At 43.2% G+C, this 16,819-nt stretch overlaps 1 protein-coding gene across 4 annotated transcripts in view; it reads right to left on the minus strand.

Moving 5' to 3' along the window:
- MORC2 (MORC family CW-type zinc finger 2) overlaps nt 1-16,819 on the minus strand; it is a 50,982-nt gene that overhangs the window by 26,114 nt on the left and 8,049 nt on the right. For 3 of the 4 annotated variants that reach the window (XR_010723345.1, XM_066199546.1, XM_066199548.1), the window contains exons 4-9: nt 15,956-16,024; nt 7,226-7,316; nt 5,573-5,681; nt 4,194-4,353; nt 4,001-4,112; nt 2,116-2,241 (exon numbers count right to left, since the gene is read on the minus strand). Coding sequence is in view for 3 of the 4 variants with exons in the window: in XM_066199546.1 (XP_066055643.1) it covers nt 2,116-2,241; nt 4,001-4,112; nt 4,194-4,353; nt 5,573-5,681; nt 7,226-7,316; nt 15,956-16,024 (667 nt within the window). In the remaining variant the exon portion in view is untranslated. Of the gene's footprint in view, nt 1-2,115; nt 2,242-4,000; nt 4,113-4,193; nt 4,354-5,572; nt 5,682-7,221; nt 7,317-15,955; nt 16,025-16,819 lie in introns of those variants that run through there. The other variant, XM_066199547.1, reaches the window with a different exon arrangement.

Raw genomic sequence — 16,819 nt, forward strand, 5'->3', positions numbered from 1 at the left:
ACCTCCACTGTCTGTTCCCCATCCCTTTGCTCGACCGGGAAAGTTCAACACTTACCTGGCCCAGGCTACTGGGCCAGAAATACAGCCATGCTAAAGAGCTGAGCATCACTGCTACATCAGCTGACCCCAACGGAGCACCATAATGGAGGTCCCTGCCCCTGTGCATTCACACACAAAGCAGTGACTGTACAAGTGCAAGGGATTAACCCAGTGTTAACCTGCAGAGCACACAAAGCCTAGTATATTAATGGGGATGGTGAGCTCTGGCTCCAGCTCTAAAGGGAAAGTGAGGGCATAAGCAACCCTTTTCAGCAGGTACAGGGAGAAAAATGTAAGAAAACCCCACATCTATGGCAGTAAAAGCAGAGTAACTCCACTTTCAGAAGGACTGATTTACTGGCTTTCCCTTTGGAAAGGGCCACCCAGGGTGGATTTGACCTCTCCTGAGGAAAAAGACTGAGTTTCCTCAACCTGCCCAGGGCACAGTGTGGCATCTACCCCAAGTGCTGTGCTGGTTCTCAGAACCCACAGTGAAGGCTTTGACGGTTTGTCCAGTTCGCCATGCAGGTTCTGGAGTCCAAAGGTGGCATCGGGAAGACCAGCCAGAAGGGAGCAGTCTGGACACTCTCCAGAGTGGCCCAGTAAAGCCACAACAATTGCCACAAGTCTGAGAAGATTTACACTGTGCTCTACAAGAAGGCCTTGCAGAGTCTTTACTGTTCTGTTGCAGGAGTAGGGATTTTAAATGTAAATGTCTTTACAGTGTTTGGGAATTTGGACTAGCCTATCACTATAAGCAGATCTACAGGAGTCTGCTCAGATGTGGCACAAGCAGATCTGTGAGATAGACCTGCCATCAGCACTAAACCATTGGGGCTCCTTAGAACAGACTACTGACGACTTGAAAATGAAGACACTGAGGTAAATGAACATCTGGGGTGACCTGGGACATCTAATATTGTCATGATGCTGGCAGCATCACCCACAATGATGGCATCCTGTCTATGAGTCTTGCAACAAGCTTGTCTCTGACGAGATAAAAACCTGTGTCCTACTCTGGTTTCTCTCCCTAGTACTTTTGATGAACTGCAGCACAAGAGAAAGGAGCACAAGGCCCTTACATGTAGGTAAAACACAGTCAAAAATCTGGAAATTCAGAGATTCTCTACCCAGTAAATGAGGATTTAGAGTGGCAAGTTCCCTGCTTTCTACAGGGAAACAACTGGCCTGGCCAGCATGAGGAACAGCAGGTGTAACACTCTTATTTTGGCGAGGTTTCTGGTACCATTTCACACAGTCTCACGTAAGGAGCTGAGGAAGCCTAAGTTTAAAACCAACCAGGCTCTTCAGGCATTGTCAGTGGTGTGACACTGGCCTGTGGCTGCTAACAGTGCCTGGTAGGCTGAGAGTGAGCCCAAAACGCTATACTAAAAAATCCACAAATACTCTACAAAATTACTACGATTTTATTCAAATAAATTATGCCAGGGTATCGAGAATGCAGACTGTGTGCTCCCAGAGAATCTGCCTCAAGCAGACTTAAATACAGGTTTCCCCTCCCATCCCAGTAACTTTTTCCAGTCTCTGTTCAGCCAACTGACAGTACACTCCAGCTCACTGTCACATTTTTTGTTTCAAGAAATTTAAAAAGAATATAGGGAAAGCTTTTTCTCAATCTCTATTCAAACCTAGATTAGCTACATGTAAAAGCTAGCTACATTAGCTACATGTTTCAAAGCACTCAGTCTAGTTTTTTGAAAATAATCCTAACACCCACCGTATGTATTTCCCTCTTCTGCTCAAAAAAACAACACAGTCACCCAACACTTTTGTGTGAGTATAGCATTTCATACAACCAGGATCTTAATTTGTGTGGTCTGAAAGGGTGCCAAACTGTACCAATGACTCATGCAATTTTCAAAGGCATTAGGTTTTCCTCTATGTATCTCTCTTCCCATTATGTCAACAGCACATGCCATTCTCTTATGGTCTTATTTTGTGGCTTTAAGGTTAGGTATGGAATTACACAGGATACACCTGGCGAGCAAAACACTACACCTTTTCTCCAACTCCAAATGGTCCCACACATCCACAGATTTTGGATACAACACTTACCTTGGCTTGTAGAGGCAGCATGAGAGTCGTTTGGTTTGTACTTTGTGTCCATTGATGAAGATCCTCATCCTGGGATCAATATAAAGCACAGCAGCATAGGCACGGAAGGAGCGGCGCTCCGGCTTGCTGCAAGAGAGCCATCTACTTCAGAACAAGCCCAAGAGATACTCTCACCAAAACAGGCAGGTGTAAGAAAAGGTCTTTCTATTTTAATTACCATGAAGCTACATTAAGCAAAGCTTTTCTTTAATTTTTTTTCTACCTTTGTCTTCTCCACACTCTTTGTTGAGCTGTACATCATAACTACTGCTACAAGACACTGAAACATGTTACTGCAGCCTGAAGAGGGAGTTTGAATACATCTGGATAATAATGGCCAAAGCTATAAACTGGATTATTTAACACTAAAAGTATGCCCACCTACCAGAGTTTTTCTACCTTTCAGTGAGTCAGCAGTATGCTGCGACAGAACCTGCACTAGTCATTGACACACATGGTACCACAACATCAGAAGAAAGAGGCAGTGATCAGTGGCAATCATGCCTGCCTTACAAAAAGGCATTAAAGATGCTGAGATCCCTTAGAGGGCCCCCAAGGAATTTGCTCAGTATCACCACTCTAATACATATTCAAAGCTGCTTTACAGGGTCTGAAACTTCCTATGGAAAATTCAAGCACTTCAAGGAAGAAGCATGTCATCTCATCAAAAAGGTAAAGCTTGCTAGGTGTGCCCACGGAGCTCTGGTACTTAATCACGTATTTGGCTCATTTCAGCTCATTTTTTCATTTTCAGGCTACAGGTGACCAACTCAGCAAACACTCAGCTCTCTCTAAACATGGCCTTGTGCTCCTCCAGCTGCCCTCTTAACACATCCTTCTTGCCCCTTCTCGGGTTGCTCATCCGAGATTCAGGTGATTTAGCGTCTCTTGCCCTCTGGAAAGCCCCGAGCCAGATGCCAGAATAAAGCAGAGTCTTCAAGTTCTTGTTTCTCAAGGTTTCTTGCTTTGTTTATTATTTCTTATCTTACAATTTTCTCTGTGCCCAGCCAAGGTCTGTTCAGCAGTGCAGGCAACGTGTGACTCCCCCCCAGTGGGGCATCACTGCCCTCTTATACTGGTAATTACGTGCCTCTTGTTTACAATTACATGCCAATACCTATACTAAATGTGTCTACCTATACTAAAAAGGTCATCTCTACTCCAACCCAATCTCCTAGAACTACTTTGTGCCACCATCACAGCAGAAGATGGAGACCAAGGAGGAGAAGAACAACAACTCAGGGCACCACCCAGAATCCTCCATCTTGCTCCTTATTCACCTCCATTCTAAAACCCCAAAACTACACAATTTTCCACCCTGTGATAAGCTTAACTACTGTCTTTCACATCTTTGTGACTTGCGGCCCCTCTGCAAGGAGGAGTGCTCCCTGCTCCCTGATGTGATGATACACCCCACCTGCCTCCTGTACCATCCGCCCAGAGAGGCTGACCTGCACAACACCTCATGTTTCGCCACAAAGTCTGAACAGCAGTTTGGGAGCAGCAGTGATGCACAACCAGCTCTCATTCTGAAGAAAGCATCTTTGATAGGTGTAGAAAATGAAACATATAGCTTAGGGCTTCTTTTTTTATGGTGCCTAAATGACACTGAGTCTGCTGCTTTGGCTAAGCTGAGATCAGCCAGTGCAGGTGTCCACCCCAAACACAGCCACAACACCCATGGGCTGACACACATATGGACACCAAACTGCTAAAGAACAAACTATAGATCTTCTAAATTCTGTAATTCACTACAAAAAGAGAAGCCTAAAAAACCCCTATGCACAGTATATAGCCAAATTCTACACGAAATTTGATCAGGGCTTGTTACACCAGTCACACTTACGTTCCCTCTGGGGGTGTTTCTGCCATCTGAATATCTTGAGGGTCAGAAGTCACATCCAGCTCTGGCTCTCCATTATCCATTAGTTTGAGGTTAAAGATGATCACCAGGGTGCCTGAGCAAGTAACAAGTCAACCAGGTGAATCCCAGCCAAACCCCAAATACCTCATTTGTGACCTGCACCATCCACATGTACCTTTCTCAGCACGTATCTTATTGAACTGGTCCATCACTTCCCGTTCTGATTTGAAAGGGGAATACTTGTAAATGAGCTCCGTTTCAATAGCAAATTTCTCCATGTTGTCCGTCATGGGTTCACAGCTCCGTGCATTCCACGTGGGGAGGGGAACGATGACCTGCAAATCCCATTGTATTGAGAGTGACTCAGGCTCTCCCACTCCAGTCAGCCCCTCCTGCAGGTCATGGTTCAGTGACTTACCCTCCTGACAGCCCCCTAAGTCACCATGAGAATCCTTTCCAGCTTTTCAGTAGTTTGCAGGTCTGTCAAATGCTCACAGACCCTCTTTGCTAGCCTCTGAGTTGCCTTCTTACAATACCAGTCTCAGAGTGAACCATTCCCAAGTCATATGTATAGTACTGGCTACTCACACACTCAATAACCTTTTTCCCCTTCCCATGTAGCAACTTCGGTAATACTAAAAAAAACCACCCTGGCTTAATTTCTGTCATGAACTCAGATATCCTCCACTAATATTTATCCTGATCTCAGTCTTTGATTTTTAAAAGGATGCTAGCAAGGTGGTTTCTGCCATTTAGAGCAAAATTACAGATAGAATTATAAACTGCAGCTGCACATCAAGGACACAAATGCCATTCCAGAACTGTAGTCAAGTCAAAAAAGTAGCCGGAGCTGCTGCGGGAACTAGAATTACTTAACTGTTCCCAACCTGCTTCAGTCACGGGTTGGCTACCACCACATACAGCCCCTCTCCAGCTTCTCTGCACAGGTCCCTTAAAATCCCTCCCTCACAATGGAAGGTGCTTTCTGAGATACCACCCCAGTGCTAATTTAGAACTTTTTATTATCAACCTTGCCTGGAACAACAATGCCTGAGTTATCTATTAAAATATACAAGTTTTTCACAGGTAGAACTACATTGACTTTTTATTAAAAATCAAAAATATCTGTAAGAAGACACAGAGCTGCAGTTAATGACCTGTGAGTAGAAACTTCAAACACCTTTAATTCTCTACACAAAATCTAATCAGAGAAGTAAAACTAAACATATCTCAAACTCAAATTTTGTGGGAAAAGGAAAATGCAAGATGTGTGGGCATGTCCTGAGCTTAGCACAAGCACACCTTTAAATGACTGAAACAAGCCCATCAAACTTGCACTACTCTAGAGAGACTTCTAAATTAGAATGAAAACCAAAAGAAAAAAAATTCTGTTGATTTTGCAGAAGCCCTACAAGCATAATCCCAAAAGAAAAGCACACACTGACCCCACCAGAGTCACAACCAGCCCGGATACAGACTCTTCTGTGAGAGCTGGACAAGTTCAGATGAGGCAGCATTCACTATATAAGTACATTACAAGTAGCATATGCAAACCTCGTCGATGCCTTCTTCCTCATGGAATGTCCGTGACAAGAGGAGGCAAGTCATGGTGTTATCTTTCTTAGTGAACAAGATAAAATCCTTCCCAATCCGCATGGAACCCCTGCAGACAGAGGTCAGACTGTGTGTTACACCTGATGTACCACTGTTCAGAACAGAGACCACATTACTGAGCTTTCTTCCCATTATGTTCAGTTATGTGATGCCGAAACCAGGTTAGGCAGAAGGGCTCAAACAGCAACTACCATTTCTCTCTAAACATCTCATTCCTTTCAGAAGTCATAACAATCTGGGCATTTTCACAATGTTTCAAAACATTTAACACCAGTCGCAATTAAAAGGTGCACAGCTTTGCAGACTCATATTATGTAGAAAGGTTAAACAAAAATTAAAAAAAAAAATTAAAAAGACAACTGAGGTGAGATGTGACAATAACCTTCAAATCTGAGCAGAAATGTCAGTGAGAAAGCAAGCACATTCCTCATTTCACTGTACCTAAAATCAAGTGCAGCAGTCTGGAGACAGAAAATTCATTTCCTAACCTAACTAAAGCCTCACTGACACTTCAGCTAAGGCAGCTTAGTATCTTGTTGTCACCAAAAGGGACAGTCCCCTCTTCCTCCCCACTCCCCTATCCCAAATAGTGTCTTTGCATCTTCTCTATCTTCTCAACCAAGTTATTCTGTTACCAAACTCATCCAAAATACCTTAACAGATAGCAATTAACATTGCATTGAAAGAAGTATTAGTGTAATGCCAGCGCATTTCTCTTCAGATTGGCTTAAGTCCATACCACAGTGATACCACAACCTACCTTTCACATGCTGGGGCTTCAGGCAGCATTTCTCAGATACAATACAGTACACCTCTTGCTCAAAGTTAAGAAAGGACAGAGATCTGTCCTGGAGGCATACAGTCAGGATCTGGGATCTGTCCTGCACTGCAGCTGAACCGACAGTGGCTTAAGATCTCCTAATCCTGGATTTTTTCCCCCCAGGCTATAGAGTTCCACTGATTTACCAGTAGGATGCATATAATCAAGCCACATGAGTGAGCACAAAGCAGAACAGCCAGAGTAAGTCACGAAACCCTGTAACTTTTCCAAAGACACAGCAAACTTCTTCCTCTTTCCTAGCAAATCCACTCCAGCCAGTAGGATTCCCTTCCCACATGCGCTCCTCTGCACTTAATCCCACCCCTCCTCCCACTGCTTTCATCATTCTCCTTCTCCCTGCATTTGTTTGGTTTAAGAACAAAAAGAAAAGGTTTAAGTCCATCTGCCTTGCACCAGACAAGTTTCCTGTTGAAAGACTTCAGCACTATTTTGCTCAAATTGTACTACCTGACTGTAACAGGGAGATTACCATTTTGTTTCCAGCTCTTCCATTATTTTCCCTGAGCTCTGACCTGTACCCTCTGCTTTATGCAAACAGTGCCAAATCACTGTCATCAGCCTTCCTGGCCACTGGAAAACTACAGCAGACGTTGACAGAGCTCCTGTCTACCAAACCAGAGAATCTTGGAGTTCTTCTGCCTTTTTTTTTTTTTAAATGGGGAAAAAAGCTATACACCTCTGAGCAAAAAGCACATCGATCACCTGGACTATGACCTCCCCAAGCTCAGGAGGCTGGCTCTTGTTGTACCTACGATTTCAAGCCGTTCCCATACTGCCCGATTTGAGTGGACTCAGGTGATCGCTTGGCTGATTTACCAAACTGGATAACACTGGCAGCTTCACCTGCAACAAGAGACAGGGAACAAAAAAGGCTTATTTCAGTGTACAGACACACACACACATTTTAGATAAAGAAGGAAGATAACTCCTTCATCACTGGAAATAGGCCAGAAAAGATGCCAGAAGCCCAAGCTGAACCTATCCTGAAGTTGTACCACATGAGCTACATGCTGCTTGAGGGCACCGATGTTACCAGAAGCTTTATACAGGTGCCAGGATGCTGACAAAGAGTTTTAAGTTTTGGCCTAGTTCACTGTCCCATCTGAACTGCATGAAGATGTTTCTTCTGGAAAAAAAAAAAAAATCCACAAAAATGGTCTATTGTGTCCACCACAGTTGTCAGTTCTCATAAATTAAGACCCTAAGATGCAGTGGGTGTGTTGCACCCCATGTCCCACTGACACCAAACACTTGAGAGCACTGGCATTAGAGCATAAGTCTGGACTATTAAAAAGGTCAGGAATCGAGAATAAAAACTGCTATTTCTTCTGAACTGAACACTCTGGTTAGTTAAAGCACTAGTAGGGTACAAGCTAACTTTGGCAGCAGATTGCTGGAGCCCTGGCAACAGGACAGCTGGGGAGAAAGTCAACACAAGCAGGTCCTACAGCAATTAGCAGAGGATTTCATTAGCACAGGACAAAATCAAAGGCACGATGGCTTTACAGCTGAGAGAGTCTGTCATTTTCAGTTTCAGCCTTTCTATTGTTCAACGGATAAAGCCTTTTCACATCATCCCTAGGACAGAATGATTCCTTGCCCTTTCCCCAAGAGATAGTAATCATTTCACCAGAGTTTACTAGGAGAAATAAAGTTTAATTCCAGACAAAAGGAACACAGAGTGCCTTATCGTGAGGGCTAAAAACAAAAGCATACACAAGCCATAAGGGAGCACAAGACATCACTCAACCCACCAGGCAACTACAGGGAGGTTGAGCCCATGGACAAGCTAGATTTCAGCACACAGGAGACACACACAGGCCTAACAGCATTCACCAGTTTTACAGTAAAATATTCAGTACTAACACCATTGGTCTGACATGACACCAATGAGCTGGTGACAGAATGCCATTTTCAGTTTAAATTATATTCAGGTTTAAAGACACAAATAAGGGAGAACAACTGTGCAAACACCTCGCTGCCTCAACTGCAGTTGTTCTCAGTGGAGCTCCACAGCCAGTCCAGAAACAGCTTTGGACTGGATAAGGGTACCTCTCCCTTCCCTTCAGCCTACAGTAGTATTTTCTAGCCAAAGAAAGAAAACACTGGAATGTCCTGTATTTGAGATCTGGGTAAAGATGTTGGTGATGATGATATTATTATTATTATTATTATTATTATTATTATTATTACTCCAACTACTATTTCTGTGTTATTTTTAAAGCCTGCTAAGGAAAGCAGGTAGGAGGTATTTTAAAAAGAGAAGGACAGTTGGAACCTTTTTGCTCTACAAACATTTTTCAGTAACTATTTTTAAGAAAATTTTAGAAAGTCTAAAAAGGGTAAAGAGTAATTATCCAAAGCACTTCCCCTCTCAGGAAAGGTGACCAGATGGTTATCACTCAATGCTGAATGTCTGAAACCACCCAATCGTGACTCTTCTTTCAGGGCAGAGGGATGAAGGTGATGCTGAGCAAAGGGGACTGTGAGGTAGCACCTCTCCTCAGGCTGTCTTTTGGAGAGATTTAATACTTACATCCTCCCAAGAATCAAGATAGAAATTAATTTTTTTCCATCTCTTTATAGGCTCTCGGCAGTGTTTCACTTGACTATTTTAGTCACACTATTTTTGTTTTGTTGTGCCTCAGATTTACTGGATTAAAAAAAGCCAAACTCCCCAGCATGAAAAACGGGGGAGGGAGATCTACACAAAACAAAGAGAAAAAAGAAGCTGAAGAAATTTGCTTAAGATGGTCAATATATAGCAGGTTGATCTTCAAAGCCCAATAAATCAAGGGCACATACAAAAGGATTCTTCATAAGAAACACAGGATGCCTGGGTGAAGGAACTGGTGGATGGAGCTGTTCAGCTCCTGAGTGCTCCTGAAGTCAGACCCCACTTTGCTCGTTAAGCAGAGTTCTCTTGCATCTCCAAGTTCTTCAGCTGAGAATGCTTAAAGTAAGTTCCAATCTGAGCAGAGAAAATTATACTACCTGCCTTCTCCACAAAATCATCTTCTATATTCATGTTAGGTGGAATATTTGCAGTGGACTCAACAGCATCCTCGAAAGATATCCCAGAGCTAAAGGATTTAATTCACTACCTGGGGGAAATTAGCCTAAAGCCAAGTTGAATTTTCCTGAGGAGAGGGGAAGAAGCGAGAAGCTGCGAGATCCTTTGTCACTGTAACAAACACAGAACACCATCCCCACTTGGGGCAATGACTAGAAACAAGACAGTGACTGACAAATCACTTTGATACATGTTCCTGTAATTTATTTTAAAAATCTGTCAACTTCAGAGGAAATATCAATGTTCAGGTTAAAGATTTAACCTTAAACAAGGTTAAAGACAAATTTTCTCTTGAGAACTGTGTAGACTGTTCCCCTGAAAGCAGCCCCCAAGACTCATTGTCCACACACACAAGTGTGTGCACACTCTAAAGTAACAATTGGACTTCCAATTGAACAGTGTTCCTCACCACTGTGAGTCTTGGATAAACAGTGTTTTTAAAATACCAGACCTAATAAAGCAACCAGGACACTGCTACTTAATTAACTGCTTCCATTAAAACAAAAGCTGTTTTGAGCTTCCACATTTCAAAAATACAGTTGAAAAAAGCAAGACCTGATATATTTACTTCAATCTCAAAAAGCAATGGAACAAGCCCTCTTTAAAAGTATAAGAAGCCAGACAAGGCAGGTGACTGGGCTACGTCTGCAGAGATTTACAAAGGCAAGTCACACCTGACTGATTTGATCACCTTCTACAAGGCAGCACTTTCTGTCCATATGGAGAGAGCAATGGGTGTTATTTGGCTGGACTTCAACAAAATGTTGGACATAGTTTACCACAGCCTGTTCCTGGACAAACTGGGGAGACACAGCCCAGGCAAGTGGTATACAAAACAAGTAGGGAACTAGCTCATGGGTCATGCTTAGGAAGTGATCATCAATGATTTTCACTCTGGCTGGCAGCCTGTCACAAGTTGAGACCCCAAGAATTGATGCTGTGCCCTACATTGCTCAACATCTCCATAAAGGATCTTGATACTGGGGTGTTTTTGCAACTTCACCAGCTTTGTTGATGGAGGTAAATTGGGCATATAAGGAATGCTTTTCTTAGACACCTGCACAGGCTGGAAGAGTGGGCAAGCAAGATTGTGTCTGAAAGGAGATGTAAAGTCCTGCACCCAGGGTTAAATAAACCAAGAGCCCAACACAGACTGGAATCTGCAGGTTGGGAGGAGCAGCCTGGCTGGAAGGGTCCTGGTGGACAACAAGCTGAGTATGATCCAACAGTGTCCCACAGAAGCAACAGAGGCAAATAGGATCCTGGACTGTATCCACAGGGACATTGCCAAAGAGATGGAAATGTGATTATCCCACTCAACTTCGTGTTTGTCAGCACTACTCCACCCACAGTACTGTGTCCAGTTCTGTCTCCTCAATTCAGGAAAGATGCAGACAGACTGAACAGGGTGCAAAGGAGATGATCAGAGGGCTGCAGAATCTGCCCTGTGAGGAGAATTAGGTCTCCTTCCTTGAGAAGAAAGAAAGGGCCCAGGGGGGATTTCATCATAGTATTACAGTACTTGAAGGGTAGCTACCAAAAGGATGGAGGCTCTCCCTTCCCAAGGAGCCACATGAAAAAGAGGCAATAGTTACAAGTTGCACTGGGAGAGCTTTCTTCTTAAAATAAGAAAGAAATTTTTTTAGAGCTCAATCAGTCATTTAATCAATCACTGGAACAACCTCACCAGGTACATGGTGGAGTCCCCATCACTGGAGAGACAGGGTGCTAAATCATCTCTTCCCTTTCCCATGAAAGGCTGAAACAAATGATCTTTGAGGTACTTTCCAACCTGAGGATTTCTATGATGAAAATGCCAGGTAGAAATTTATTTTCTTTAACTGCTTAAGAATAAAACTACAGTCACTTCCTAAACTAGCTGCTATACTTTCTCAACATACAAGTAGATCCATTGAATCATTCAAGCTGTATTTTGATTCATTAAATTCACACAGCACTTTCAGAACCAGGCATTAGGTAAAATTTCAAGCCTGAGTAGTGATTTCAGTGATAGTATGAGAAATCTGATGTGCTGCATGAGATCTATTGTTTGGTTTTCTATGGACTCCTATCCAGCCTCTCACAAAAAAGGCCAAACTTTTGGGCCAGCACTATTATTCTCTATGTTGGGGGCAGAGGGTATTTACTGGATAATAATATATTTTCTAATATTAGAAATTAGGGAAAGGTTCTTCACCAAAAGGGTGGTCAGGCACTGGAACAGGCTCCCCAGGGCAGTGGTCATGGTCTCAAGCCTGACAGCTCCAGGAGCATTTGGACAACTCTCAGGCACAGGATGGAATTTTGGGATGTCCTGCACAGGAAAAGGAGCCAGACTCCCTTGTGGGCCCCTTCCAACTCAGAAGACTCTACAATTCTGATACCTCTCAGCAGAACATGATGGTTCCTTGAAAAGAGCTGTCCTGTGACACCACTGAATCCTCAGATCTTATGAAAACTCATGATTATAATGTGAGATGTTTGCAGCTTGAGTACAAATGTATTTTGATCTTGAGACCACACAACCCAGAGTGATCATTAAGAGAGCCAATGCAGTGAGTACTGAAAGCAACTGCAGCAGGCATCACTGCACAAACAATCCTAAGTTTTAGAAGTGAGGAGTTGTCATTTGGCTTGCTAATCAGAAGCCATCAGACAGAGCACTCAAATCTGACCAACAGCCTTACTATACCCTTCTGTTTTCAGAGACTGCCAGACAAATCTAGATTTGTCCAAGACAGAACAAGACCAAAGAGAACAGCAACAAGACAGAATAACATAGAGATTGTGTTACTAGAACAGTTAGCTTGAGCCCTTCAGCTCTTCCCTCCATTTAGAAGTGCCCAGACACAACTGGGTTTATTCACTGATCATCCCCAGATCCAGCCTTCCAAGCCATCCTTCCAGCTGACTTGGGAAGATTCCAGGCTAGCATGGGCTTCAACAGCACTACAGTAAGTCACGGAGTTATACTTTTTAACATGTCAGCTTTATGTACAATAAAAACAATTTTTAATTAAAGCTATCATGCACAAAAATAAAACACTCCCAAGATCCATGATTTCTGTTGAAGTAGGGTCTGTATAAAGGAAGAAAAGTCCAATAAAAGATTTTCTACTGACATCTCTTAAAGTCAGACAGGACATCTTCAGGATATATTTAAAACTGGTAGACCCTCCATTACAAGAAATTAAAACTCAGATCCCTACAGTCGGAGATGGACCCAGAGGGCCCCATGCAGGGAGTTTGAATGAAAAACTCTCCTTAGCTGCTTCTGTCCATGCTGACAGGCAAATGGTGCAGCACACAGAGCTTTCACCTGGCTGCCCTTGGACAAGCATCAAGACAGTCAAAGGACATGAATTACATGATATTTGCCATTTACAAGGCATAGTGCTGTGAAATACCCCAGCAACTCACAGCATCTGTCAATCTTTTTTACTGAGCATTTCAGGCTATCAGGATAAAATTCTTCAACATTTAGCTGAAAGATTAGTCAAAAGAAGCCACTTAATAGCTGTCCTGGGTAACCCAAGTATTACTGTATTCCATATCCATCTGTGCCCAAAATTGATAGTCTCTTAAAGACCTGACAGTGCAGCCAGAATCAGAACCGCAGGGTTGGGGGTCGGGGCAAGCGAGTGTCAAGCTCTTCAAAGTCGAGGCTCTCAGGCAGAGCTTTCTCTCTCTCCTCACAGCTTTTGCTCAAGGCAGAGGCTCTGCTTTGTGGGGTTTTTTTCCCCCTCTGTTTCTCTCTGACCGCCAGAGGGGGTTGTTTCAGGTAAGTTTTCTGTGCTCACAACAGTAGCAACTGTTGCTACAAAATGAGAAGGTACATTTCACAAACAAAAACTGTTTCAGAGTGAATTTTGCAACATCTATCTGCAGCGGTAGCATGGTGCTGGGAGGAGTGAAGAGGCCCCACACCCTGCAGTTGCTGCAGCCGCCAGCAGCACCCGGCCAATGTGAGAAGGCACGAAGTCTGAGCCACCTTAGTTGGCTGCCTTGTCATCCTCCGCCAAGAGGAAGGTGAAGCCCTTCCACAGGTTCTAGTCCTTGATCAAGTACCAGCCACCGGAGCATGTCAATCGCATACACTGATGGAGCTGCTGCCACCAGAGAGATAAAAGGGAGGGCTGTTGCCATTTTCACTTTGTCTCCCCACAGGCAGTTGTCCATGGCAAGTGTCATCTAGGGGAAAGGGGTCATTCTGCCATTTTAAGTTTCTCTTTGTCCCCAGGGAATCCATGAGATTTAGCAATTTTATATCTAGTGATTATTTACTGTTATTTTGTGCCTGTTGCTGTTTTACTTGTTAGTAAACTGTTATTTTTTTCACTTGTATTTATACAAATTCATTTCCTGTGGAAAGGGATTGGTTAAAACTAAGGCGACGTAACTAATTTCAGAGCATCCCCCTTAAACTGTCTGAAACCATGACAATATCAAATATTTAAATCCCATTTTGTCACAAAAACAGCTATACAGAAGCAAAAACGGTATAAAAGCTGACGTCAAATTCTGTGGCATTAGAAAAGACATCTGGCACCTTCCATAAAAACACAGTTTTCAACACAGGCAGAGCAGGTGGTATTTCCTCTCCCTGAACCTAAAGATTACGAGAAGGTCACACTTCAATCTGAGAGCTCCTTTTTATGGATGGGGCTTTATTGTTTCCTTCAGTTAGACTGGTGGCAGAAAAGTACTCTTGGAAGACCTGTTTAGCATCCTTAATTGTATTCCAAAGAATATACAGAAGGTACCTAGAGTTCAAACCAAATTCCTTTACGGAAGTCACAAGTCTGTGTACCAAAGCACAAACTGAACTGAATGAAATGCCTCATGACTGTACTGGTTTGGGCTGGGATAGAGCTCAATGGACTCAATCTTGAAGGTCTTTTCCAACCTACACATTCTGTGATTCAATCTCTCCATGCTAACTTGCATGGGACTGTGTTTTAGAGAAGAGTGCTGCTAATACAGGAGTGTTATCATTAGTGCTGAACACAGCTTACAGAGCATCAATGCCTCCTCTGCTCTTCAAATTGCACCACCAGCAAGCCGGAGTTTGGGACAAGTTCCTTCCCACAAGGAGTTGGGAAGGGACAAGTCTGGGATGGCTGACCCCAACTGATCCAGTGCATTCCAGAAAATATCATAAAATCCTAGAATGGTTTGGAATAGAAAGGGACTTAAAGACCAAATGGTTTGGAATAGAAAGGGACTTAAAGACCATCTCATTCCATCCCCTCCCATGGGCAGGGATGCCTTCCACTAGAACAGGTTGCTCCAAGCCTCATGCAACTTGGTGTAGTGCTCACCAGACAAAGCTGGATAAGTAGGAGGAAGAAGGGGACATGTGGCCTTACAGCATTTGACTACCCAAGTCACTGTTTCACATGATGGAAGCCTGCTCTCCTGGGGATGGCTGAACACTTGCCTGCCCATGGGAAGTGGGGAATTAATTCCTTGGTTTGCTGTGTGATATGCATGGCTTTTGTTTGCCTTATTGAACTGTATTTATCTCAACCCATAAAGTTTTCTCACTTTTTACCCTTCTGATTCTCTCCATCATCCCAGTGGAGGAGGAGCAAGCAGCTGTGTGGGGCTGAGTTGCCAGCTGGGATTAAACTATCACAAGAGGAACTTAAAGTACTGAAGAATCAGTGCAAAAATGTTAGTTGTTGCTTATTTACCCATTTCCTTTGTCTTCTCCAAATTCACCTCCCAGTTTCACCCAACTTTTCTGCCCTGTACAGAGCTCCTCACAGGATGATTTATCAGTCCTCAAGACTCAAAGGTCTGCTTATTGATGATAAAGAAAAGCAGAAAAGCTTTTAGCTTTCTCCTGCTAGATACAACACTAATTTAGACCAATACTTTCAAGGCAGAAATATATTTGTAATATTCCTTTCATATTACTAAGATTTTATATTGTCCAGTATTGATCACAGACACAATGTCCATGATGAAACAATGGCAAACTGTTTTCAATGCAGAGCCTCTAATTTCTGCCATGGCACACCTGATTACAACTGAGAAACCGATCACCTGTCAGCCAGACGGGGAAAAGACTTATGCCATCAAAGCTTGTGCTTGTTCCCCCTTCTTGCTCCACTATTCTCCCTTCCATCCTAAGGTCAACTTCAGTATACTGGGAAACTTCAGGCCAGGCTGACCCAACTCTATAATGCAGCAAAACAATTTCCTTTTGACCAGATTAGTTTTCTGCAATGGAAAACGTAAATGCTTTGATATGTAATATGGTGAGAAAAAGCCAGTGGAGAGGCAGGAACATGTATACAGGCACGGAACATGCCCTTTTCTATGGAACTAAGATGCTAATTGAATTTAAACCATAACATGAAACCTCAGCTTGCAAATGCAAGTGTAACTTTCTGTCACTTACTTGAATCCATTCCTGTTCCATCATCCAAAAAACATAGCATGAATCCACCTCGTAGGTCCTCCCGTCGCTCTGCAAGGGAAGAGTTATTCATTGCTCCCAAGAGCAGAAGTTAGAAGTTCCATAAAACTTGATCAGTGTTAACAACAAAAGTAACACAACAAATGGGACTTTTATACCTGCAATACGGCTAAGCTGTAAGAAAGAGCACCAGATTCTTGTTACAGAATGATTAAGAACTTCTTCACTTCTATGCTACAAAACTGTATTGTGTCAGTGGAGTTTTTTGGATCCACTACAAACAGCAACTCACTTCACCTGACCTCAGATGAAGGCTGATTTAATAGCTTCCCCAAGGCATTTGTAAAGGTACTCCTATTTGAAAGACAACAGGCACTATGGCACAGAAGAAATGGTAGAACAATAGAACTATTCAGGTTGGAAACAATCCTTAAGATCATTTAGTCCAACCACAAATGTAACAGAGCTGAGTTCACTAAACCATGTCCCTAAATACCAGAGGTACACATTTTTAAAATATGGGTAGATAGTGACTCCCCCACTGCCCAGGGCAGTCTGTTTCAGTGTTTGACTAACTTTCAGAGAAGATATTTTTCTTAATAGCCAATCTAAACTTCTCCTGGCACAACTTGAGGCTGTTTTCTCTTTTTCCTCTCACTTGGTACCCAGGAGAAGAGCCCAACCCCCACCTGGCTGCACCCTCCCGTCAGGGAGCTGTAGGAGCAAGAAGGCCCCCCCAAGCCTCCTTTTCTCCAGGCAGAGCCCTTCCAGATTCCTTAGCCAATTCTCATCAAACTTGTGCTTCAGTCCCTTCTACAGTTCCCTTGCCCTTCTCTAGATATGCTC

The sequence above is a fragment of the Chamaea fasciata genome, unplaced genomic scaffold, assembly GCF_029207755.1.
Source record: "Chamaea fasciata isolate MVZ Bird 193981 ecotype frontalis unplaced genomic scaffold, bChaFas1.0.hap1 SCAF_18, whole genome shotgun sequence".
Taxonomy (NCBI): Eukaryota; Metazoa; Chordata; class Aves; order Passeriformes; family Sylviidae; genus Chamaea; species Chamaea fasciata.